This window comes from Sus scrofa, chromosome 4 (genome assembly GCF_000003025.6).
Source record: "Sus scrofa isolate TJ Tabasco breed Duroc chromosome 4, Sscrofa11.1, whole genome shotgun sequence".
In the NCBI taxonomy this organism is placed as follows: domain Eukaryota; kingdom Metazoa; phylum Chordata; class Mammalia; order Artiodactyla; family Suidae; genus Sus; species Sus scrofa.
The window spans coordinates 35,767,418-35,777,824 of record NC_010446.5 but is presented as its reverse complement, the minus strand read 5'-3'; the positions used below and the strand labels follow the sequence as shown (position 1 = coordinate 35,777,824).

The following is a 10,407-nucleotide window of genomic DNA, read 5'->3' as shown; positions in this document are numbered from 1 at the left end:
TTAAGCTAGCCTGAAAAGATTTCAGAAGGTAAAGCCACAGTAAACACAACCCCCTAGTGTTGACTTTCACTGCTATACACTCTTAAAAAGTACGCATCTTTGACCAAAACTAAACCAGACCAAAAATTACCCCCAGAGTGAAAAACCTAGCACAAATGAATTTATGCAGATTCAGAAGTTCAAATATGACATTTCAGTTAAAGTTTGGACTGTGGATGAACACTGTATTTTAGAAAAAGGCCTCTACAGGTACGTCCTAATCCACATATTTAAAAAATGAAAAAGTTTTTGGGGGTAAAAGAGCAGTGTTTGTAAAGTGTATCTTATTTATCCTACATACATCTCAGGTTTTAATTATGATGCAATCGATCAGCTATATAGCATCTTAATATAAAAACAAAAGCATTATCTCAAATCTGAGTCAATGTCTTTAAGGACTTATCCCTTCAATTCAATCTAAGCATTTTTTGCTTTAATATTATTTTTTACATTAACAGCCAATTACTTCCCCCTTCCAACAACTTAAACTTATTCGATACAGCAAAGTTTCAGAACAATGTTTTTCTTTTTATTCTTAATAAGTATTCTACAGACCCCAAATGGACAGACTGAAAGGAAAAAACACTGAGAAATGAAAGAAATCTCTTGCCACCCTTAGAACTATCAAGTTCTATGCTCAAGAGACAATTCTGAGATGATAAATTTTTAAATAAAATAATAATGGGAAGAGGCAATATAAAAACCTCTTAAAATGTAGAAGAAATTAGACTGGTTTAGTTTTCTTTAACATCTTCTTTAATAAGACATTACAGCACACAACTGAACCCCCAGTGTGTCAGTTAAACACGGGGATGTAGATCCATATGAAGGAGAATGGAAACAAGTTTAATTTTAACCCCATTCCTTTGGCAACTAATGCAAATACAGAATACAAATGGAGCAATTCTCTCTGCATTATTTTATCATGTCCTTGAAGACACCATAACAGTTTTATAATGAACTTTGCTGCGATCTGTTAAGAATCTTCAAATTAAGTAACAAGGACATTTAAAAAACTGTAATCTTCCCCTTATAGCAGATTTAGGCCAAACAAAAAAGGGGATTGCACTAATAATCCTCACATGAAATATGAGAATTAATATTTAATTCAAGATCGATGCAACTATTTCCCTGACACTGAGATCTAGAGATAAATATGGTGTCTTCAGCTGCTTATAAAAAAGAGCCAAGTACAAGAAAAAACTTTTACTCTGAATTACAGTCAATAAAACAAATGAAAAAAAAATTAAACCAAAACGTGTGAAAGGTTTTTAAATGCTTTGTTACTAACATAAACATACATATGCTCAAAGCACTTTTAAAAACTTTTAAATTGTAATTTTTACCAGAACTTCTTTAACACCCACTATAAGCAATTAGGCAAATTCTAATGTTCCGGTAACCAACATTTTGGGAATTAACAGATATTGAATCTGAAACTTAGAAAGTTGAAATGCACAAAAAAATAACTATCTTTAAGTAAGAGTATAAGGACAGGAGTTGCTAAGAAACTATCACCATTGAAGCTTTTCCTTGGAAATATCTTATTTTAAACTTACAGTGAAGACAAACAAGGTGGGGAGAATATGGACAGCTAGAGAACAAATGCAGCGATGAGTTACAGCAGAAAGAGGGAACGCATTTCATAATCCACAGGATCAGATTTGTGGCAACTACCAGTAAATATTTGAATGTTTTTCCTATTATATCAACTTTAAAATTTAAACTGAGTTACAGCAGTTTCACTTGTAAAGTTTATAATTGGCAAAAGCAAATTAGAAGAACTCTAAAATTGGTCTTTTTTAACTGGGTAAGATTTACCTCATTCATCAGAACCAACCCACTTCCCCACCCTTTGAGCCAAGAATGTTGATACTGGCCTATTTTTAATACTTTTCTAGTTCAGATGGAAGTCATATTGTACACAGTCTTTGATTTCAGGAACCAACACAAAGTAAACTCCTAATACCAACTACTCACTTAAAAAGGAAAGGAAGGAGAAAGTTCTAGGAATTACCTCAGCCACAAGTCATTCCAATCTTTCTATTAACATAAAATCCCTTCATAAATTGCCCAAATTGTTAATAAATTCCAAAAACTCTTTAGAAAATTATGAGTTTCAATTTCAAATTAAAGAACTGGAAGAATTTTCAAAGAATTCAGTATAACTTATAAAAGGTAGCTCTTTACCAGTTCACATATTGTTCCACTGTATCTTGTATTAAACAAAAGGCTTACTGATTACTTCATTGTAGCATAAACTCCAGAACCTAGTTTTTCAGAAGGGCTCACTGACAATCCAACCACTTTAAGGAATTTATCAGTTACCTATAGGCTATACCTAGCTGGCAGGTATAGCCAGAACACAAGTTGAACGATTCTAACCTCAAATACAGGAAGCACTCAGAGGGGAAAATGACACAAGACTGCAATAGAAGGCAGCATGTAAGACATTCGTCACCTAGGTTAGCAGCTGCCAAATAAAATCATGTGCACAAATTTAATGAAGGAGTCTGCTCTATTTTAACTAAAGAACCTACCACTGAACTGAGAAAAAGTGATAAGAATTGCACCTGCAATTCTAGCTGATGCATTCATTAGATTTTTATAAGGCAAATAATGTGGAAAGTTAGTACAGAATTTCTAGAACGATTTGTCCTGCGATGTTGTAAAATCAAAGTACTACTTTATTAAATGAGTTATTTTACACAATATGAACATCAATATAATTACAATTGTAAAAAAATTTTTATAACAAGGATGGACTGATTTTCAGATTTCCAAATCAGAGTCAACTGTACATTTACACAGAATTGTCTTTGCATGAAGCCCAAAAGGGAACAGCATAAAAATGAGTGTTTCTGTAGCCCCTTTATTTTTGCTGATCAACAGTTTGTTAGAAAAGCAGCTGCAGGTTTGTTACCTAAGGTCTGAGACAGTAGAAGAGTCAAAGGTGTCATGAATTCACCTACAAAACATAAGCAAAATTTTCAGTGAACATATGCATTGCACAAATGTGACTTAACATGAATTTCTAATGTCTAAAAGCACTCACAGACTTTAGTCTGCATCATTTCTGGAGGCAAGATCCTCAAATACTTTTGCAATAGTTATTTTCTTTAAACTGAAAACTTTCTTCCCTTCTTGGATCAGATTTGGCCAGTATCACCTCATCCCATTTTTGCTATAGTGGTAAAAACTTGGATGTTTCAAAGGCATTGAAAGGATATAGTCTGGGGAAATGGACTTTTAACAAGTGCAAAGTTAAACTTAAAAAGGGGGCAGTAATGAACTCTCATCTAGAAGATAGAAATCAATTTCACAATTACAGACATTATTAATTCTGCTCTTGTATATAACCCTAACATTAACAAATGAAAAGATGAAAAGGTCAATTACCTGTAAACAATTTTATGCCTGAACATCAGCTAATTCTGGAGGAAGTGGAGTCTTAGGATGCTTGCTCTCAAAGTGCTGCTTGAAGGTCTTAGGGTCTGGCATTTGTGTCTAATTTTAAAAATTGTGTAAAAAAAGTTAGACCTAATTCATGAAATAAAAATACGCTAACTTTCAAAATCTTGAGCCTGCTCATGACAATCATCATAAAACACTTTTAAACTCCCAGTAACAGTTGGCTTAGGTAAAAGGATCTTGCAACAAATAAATTCCTAGCATATTTCCACATTTCACATATGACGAAGGGGTGGGTCACATGGAATGAAGTATTTTTATCTGATTAAAAGTAATTAGCAGGTAACATTTACTGAGCACCTTATGTTAAGCATATTACCTAATTTCTCATAGAACCTTGAGTAATCTTAAATCGGTTTCTACTATCCTCATTTTACATGCTAAGAAAACTAAAACCTAGAGCTTAATTTGCTCAAGACCTACAGTTTAACCTAGTACTAGGTATTTCGGTTCTCAAATACTACACTTTACTGACTTACCTAGGCAAAGACCTTCAATTACTTGTTTTTTAGCACATTACATTAGATAAAATGTGGAATAAACATTTTTTGTTGAGTTTTTAAATATATAAACTACTCTAGGAGTTTTAGGAAAAAGTATTTCTTCATCAGTAATTTAGTAAAGTTTACTTTTACTTCGTCTCTTTGAAAAAAGAACTTGAAGTTGCTCAATTTCATTATTTGGAATGCATATGAACAAATTATTTAATGTAATAGATGTCCTCTCTTAATGAGATTTTATGTAGTTAGGAACTATTTCATCAGCAATGACTTCAACAGATGATGAAATTTAGTCCAGGAATTCAGTCTTATCAAGATCCCTTCCCATTCATACTACCAAGTGGGATACAGGGCTCTGGGAGTTGGAGGGGACAAGAAAAAAGTATATTGGACTAACCTCACTATGTACTTTTCCTTTGGCAGTTTTATTTACTAACTTCAAGGGTGGTAAGCTTAAACAAACAGGCAAGAAAGAGACTCTGGCCTGGCATTTAAGAAAATTTTCTTTGGAGTTCCCATTGTGGTGCCATGAGGAACCATGAGGTTTTGGGTTCAATCCCTGCCCTTGCTCATTGGGTTAAGGTTCTGGCATTGCTGTGGCTCTGGTGTAGGCCAGTGGCTACAGATCCGATTTGACCCCTAGCCTGGGAACCTCCATATGTTGCAGGTGCGGCCCAAGAAATGGCAAAAAGACAAAACCCAAAAAACTTCGAGGCAGTGCGTGGTACAGCCCAGAGGTAGACTCTGGAGCTACACTGCCTGGGTTCAGATCCCAGCTCTTCTCCATTCTAGCTGGGTGACCCTGCACAAGTTATTTAGTCCTCAATTTACTCTTCTGTGAAATGAGAATATAAACGGTTTATGTCATAGGACTGCTGTGTGAATTAATGGGCTCACAAATGTAAAACACCTGGTTCAGTGTCTGGTGCATTCTATAGCAGCTGTTATAATTATTCAACTCAAAGCACAAAAGATTTAGAAAAAAATAGAATTTTTCTAACTCTAGTTAAAGCCTTCAATGTGAATGTACTCTATTCAGTTTCGTAGACATCACAGCTATGAATTTAGTGAAGAAAAAAAAGCCAATTATATAACCAGAGGTATCATACATAGCTTTAAATTAAGAAGATAGAGCTGACTTCCTTATAAAGTTCAAAGTGTATTAATTACTCCTAAGAAGACATCTTGATTCTCCATGAGAAAAGAGATTTTCTTCCTTCATTCCTTTTCACTAATGACCAGAGCACCTGGCCAGAAGACCCATTAAAAAATATATATATTTGTTGAACAGATGAATGAAGATGGGTTATTAAAATAACCAGCTCTCAAATCTACTTCAAGTAAAGCATTTATCTTGCCAGGTTTGCAAAAATTTTAACCTACACAAACCAATCTCTCCAGGAGAAAGCTATTATCTGTCAATGCCCCTTACCCTACAAACAGTGCAGGTATATATTAAGGCAGCTTTGGCAGCAGCCTTTTGGTCATGTCCTTGTTTCTTCTTTTGTCCAGCTTGCTTTTTGGCATTTTTCTGCTGAGACTGAATCTTCTGCTGTCCACGAGCCATATCTAAAAACAGAATTTGAGGTATTAGAGGGAAATCTAAGAACGGTAACACTTAGAGTTGAGAAGTTCACTTTTATAAACACAGTTGAGTTCCCATCAGGGCTCAGCAGTAATGAACCCGACTAGTATCCATGAGGACCCGGGTTTGATCCCTGGCCTCACTCGATGGGTTAAGGATCCATCCTTGCCGTGAGCTGAGGCGTAGGTCACAGATGTGGCTCAGATGCCATATTGCTGTGGTGTAGGCCGGCAGCTGCAGCTCTGATTCGACCCCCCCCCCCCCGGGAATTTCCATATATTGCGGGTATGGCCCTAAAGGGGAAAAAAAAAAAAGATAAAAACAGTCATCAAAGTGTATGGATTTTTAAATTCTCATACTCAACACCACTAGAGGATAAATTGGTACAACCACTGTAGAAAACTAGCTTTCTATAACCTCACAATTCCACACTTGGTATATATTCAACAGAAATGAAAATCTATGTACAGAAAAGATACAGCTCAAGAAAATTCAGAGTACCTGTTTCCAAAACTGGAAACAATCTATATACCTGTTAATAGAAAAATGGATACATAATTTGTGGTAAATTGATACAAAGGAATACTATGCAGCACTCAAAGAGGAGCTATTGTTACAAGTAACAATATGGTTGTATCTCAACATTAAAGGAAAGAAGCCAGATACAAAGAACATATGTTGTATCAAGTTGAAAACAGGCAAAGCTAATCCAGGAAGTAATGCTAGGGAAAAGGGGCATTTGGGGGAATGTGGGGGTTTATCTTGATCTGGGTAATGGTTACACAGGCACATTCACTTATAAGAAATCATTGAGCTATATATCTAAGATTTGTACACTTTTCTATATGTGTGTGATCTTTTAAGTTTACCAAAGACAATTTAGCCCTTTCCTCCGTCATTTGATGGTTTTGCAAAGGTACTTTCCCCTTCCAGAATTCACTGCTGTGACTTGAGATTCTTACAATTTGAAGAGTTCCTGCTGTGGTGCAGTGAGTTAAGAATCCAATTGCAGTGACTGGGTCGCTGCATAGATGTGGGTTTGATCCCTGGCTGGGAGCAGCAGGTTAAAGGATCGTGCAGCTGTGGCTCCAGATTCAATCCCTGGCCTAGGAAACTTTCACAGTTTACTGTGTATGACAATTAAAAAAAAAGAAAAAAAAAAAAAAAGGCTGTCATCTTATGCCTCTAAAGCAGCTCATAGAACAATGGGAACTGCTCTCTTAAATACTTAGGTTTCCTACAACCGTTGTGTTATCCTTTCTAAAAAATTGACCTTTGGGGGTTCCCATTGTGGCTCAGTGGTAAGGAACCTGACAGTATCCATGAGGACACAGGTTCGATCCCTGACTTCGCTCAGTGGGTTAAGGATCCAATGTTGCTGTGAGCTGTGTTTAGGTCACAGACGCAGCTCAGATCTAGCGTTGCTGTAGCTGTGGCCCAAGCCAGCAGCTGTAGCTCTCACTTGACCCCAAGCCTGGACACTTCCATAAGCCATGGATGCAGCCCTAAAAAGACAGAAGGAAAAAAAAAAAAAAGTGATCTTTGTAGGATGCTAGACAAATTATTAAATAAGATTAAGGGTAACTTTAAAAAAATTAAAGACACTGCTTTTTACTACTGATGATCTGAAATGAACCTAAATGTGCTAAAAAAATTAACGGAAAAAGGCTACTTTTACAAAGGCTTCTTTTAGGTAATATAAGTTAAACCTCTTCATAAAAGGCCTAAAATGGAGTCTGTCTCTTTTTAAATACTTTAAAACTGGATCTAAATAGAATTCTTATGTATAGTTTTGACTAGCAGTGAAATTAACTTTAAACTTTTAAATCACTGCAGGACATGAACTCACAACGAATCTACAACTTCACCAAAAAAGAATGCTGTTTTTTTGTTTTGTTTTGTTTTCTGACTAGAACCCTAGATAGTTAACAGATATGAGGTCAAAGCATTTCATTAAAATACCTGAGCTTCTCCCAAAAAGAAAAAGGGAAACTGCGAAAATAAATCTACTGACTGGACAGAGTCCCACCAGCATTAAACACCGAACTACAAGTCAAAATATAAAGGCCAATCAACCCTTTTCTAAAAGCCAACTAAATATTTTAACAAATTACAAAAATGTTTAGTATGCTAGTCTAATATAAGAACCCTATTCCCACCCAATAATGGTAAATAAACCCAGATGTGTTAGCTTTTGGAGAATAAACTTCCATTGTGGTTATTTTTTAAAAACCAAATCTTTATTAATTCCAAGCCAAATGGAATGATTTTTTTTTAAAAGTATATTTATGGCAGCTGTACAAACCTATTCCCATGGAAACAGATTTGGATACGTTTGTATTATTTGGATGACAGTCATGTATTCAATCTTTTTTTATCCCGATGTTTATAATGTTCCTAACATCTCAGTGTTAGAATATTTCAGTGCTCTCAGGTCTCTGAACTCTTCCACATAATGTATGCTAAAGATGTTAACATAGTGACTGTACGGATAACCTCTTAATTGTTATACACTGAAAAAAAAATTGTGAGAAGGGAAGCTACTAATTCTAGAAGTTTCTTTGATATCTAGAAGTTGTTAGCTATTTTAACATTTTCATGCAGGGATCTGTACAAAGGAATGCCATTAAATACACATTATTTTTAACTTTTGCAGTTCCAATTTCTTCTAATACATAACATTACACGATAGATTTAACCCATTTTCACTGTCATCTAACAAAAGTAACAAACAAGCCATGAAAGCTTTAATAAATACGTCTGTGGTTGCTGTTCTTATTTTTGAAATAGAAAGCCTAACATCAGGTAAAGGAAACTCAATTAGTCTAAATGTGTTAAGATCGGCCCCTAAGTTCTAACACGCTGCATTGATTTCCTTCCTGAAAGCAGAAATGCAAACGAACAAACCACCTGCTTTTGGACAGCTCAACTTAGGACTTGCTCTCAAGCCAATCGAATTTTCTACAAAACCTTAAGCAATAACTAAGCATAACTTCTCCCTGATTAAATGCGCCAAACTGTGGAGCAGGAAGTCATGTACAACCCTAAAAGTTGGTTTTTAATATAACTCTTATTTTGGACGATTCTCGGAGGGGGCTGCAAAGAGGGAAGTAACAGAGCGAATAACGAGTTCTTCCAAAACGAGGAGCTCTTATCGGAGGTAACAAGTTAAGCACTGCCCCAAAGACCCTCTTAGAACCAAAACAAATAAGAGAGGAAAAAAAAAGATTTTGGATCCAGGAAGTAGGATCATCCTCCCTAAGAATGTGAAGCGAAGAGGCCCAGGCAGTGTTCAACATCCTGACCCTGGCTTTTAACTCCATCCGTTTTGGAGAGGCAGAGGATGAAAGCACCAGCCGTAAGGTCTATTTCTCTCAGCACTTCGCTGAACCCAGCTGCAGCCGGGCGCATCTTCCTTCTCGATCCGGTCTCTTCAGCCTCAGAGAGCCCCCTCCTCTTTTCTGCCACCCAGTCTCTCTCTACCCGCCACTCCCCACGGACCCCGGCCCGAGACGTGCCTCCCGGAGGCCTCAGCTGTCCGAAACCCGGCCCCTTGACCACGGGGAGTCCCGGCCTCGAGAAACCGGCCAGCTGCTGTCGCCAGAGGGTAAGGTTACCGCTCGGCTACCGGTCTGCGACCCGGCCACCTGCAGGGCCTGGCAGGCGCCCGAGCTTCCCCTCCTTCCGCGGCCCGCGCCGGACAGGACGGGCTCGGCCGCCCCCGGGAGGCGGGGCAGGCCGGTGGCCCCTCGCGACCTGTGGTAACCCCCATGGTTCCCGCCGACCCCGCCGGCGGGCCCCCACCCGGGCTCCCGGGCGTCCTGTGCGGCGTCAGCGCCGCCCCCACAGCCGCTTACCCGGGCCGGGACAGTCTTGCGTCTGAGAGACCGCGCAGCGCGAGAGCGCCGGGGAGGTGGCCGGAGAGGAAGGGGAGCGCGTCCAGCACCGCTTCGACCTCCTCCACCCGCCAAGGAGGGGAAAAGGGAGAGCCGAGAGCACAACAGCCCGCGCCTCACACCCGCCGCCGCCGCCGCCGCCGCCGCCGCGCGCGCCCGCCGCCGCCTCAGCCTTGGGGGAGGCCACTACGCCTCGTGCTCGCGCACGCCGCGCTGCTCTCCCAGTCGCCCCAGCGCCGCCCGCTTCTCCCTGCTCCCGCCCACTCGCCTTCCTGCTGAGGCCTCCTCCCCGCCCCCACTCTCTAGCGCGCCTGCCCCTCTTCCGGCCGCGCGGGCCAATGGCAGCGCGCCCCTATTACATAAGTGGAGAGGCGGGGCCTGCAGGCTGAAGGCGGCCCCTCAGAGAAGGGAACTGCAGGGGACGTCGCGCTCTGTCCTCTGTGCCCCTCCCCTGCCGCGTGCTCTCTCCGGGCGGCTTTAGCCGGCCCTGGGACCCGCGTGATCTCGGTCCTGGCTGGTGACGGCCCGCAGTGTGATTCACAAGTCGCTCGCTCACTCATTCGGGCGGTGGCCGGGCCTCAGCCCCTGCGTCCCAGGTCACGAGCCTCCCACCTCGGCGGCGCCCTCCTGTGTCCCAGCCTGGGGAGGGTCCCGGTGAGGCGCGCCAGCCCCGCGGCGCTAAGGGTCGCCGACCCGGGAGCCCGCCACCCAGGCGCACTGCCGTCCCCGCCTCCTGTGAGGCCCGGGCGGGCTGGTCGGCCCTTAACTGGGACGTGCAGCCTTTGTTCGCTCACCAGCTGCCCTTTACCTCGTTTCCGGGGAAACCCTGGTTACTCTACGAATCTGGGAATTTTAGAGAGTTCAAGATTCAGGCCTGAGTGTCTCGCTGAAAATTGCCGGCCAGGCCTCCCTGACC

The 10,407-nt window shown here is 40.7% G+C and overlaps 1 protein-coding gene across 1 annotated transcript; it reads right to left on the bottom strand.

The window, feature by feature from the left end:
- Positions 777–9,738, bottom strand: ZNF706 (zinc finger protein 706). The gene is made up of 4 exons (XM_003481371.3): positions 9,453–9,738; positions 5,443–5,579; positions 3,439–3,546; positions 777–3,007 (listed from the first exon to the last, which is right to left on the bottom strand). The coding sequence occupies exons 2-3, from the start codon at positions 5,575–5,577 to the stop codon at positions 3,451–3,453; spliced, it is 231 nt and encodes a 76-aa protein (XP_003481419.1). The 5' UTR covers positions 5,578–5,579; positions 9,453–9,738; the 3' UTR covers positions 777–3,007; positions 3,439–3,450.

Bases quoted from the DNA above. Each gene is read 5' to 3' on its own strand.
- ZNF706 (XM_003481371.3), bottom strand. From the start codon at position 5,577: ATGGCTCGTGGACAGCAGAAGATTCAGTCTCAGCAGAAAAATGCCAAA. The intron at 3,547-5,442 runs GTAAGGGGCATT...TTTTAAAATTAG, and splicing joins ATACCTGCACTGTTTGTAGG to ACACAAATGCCAGACCCTAA.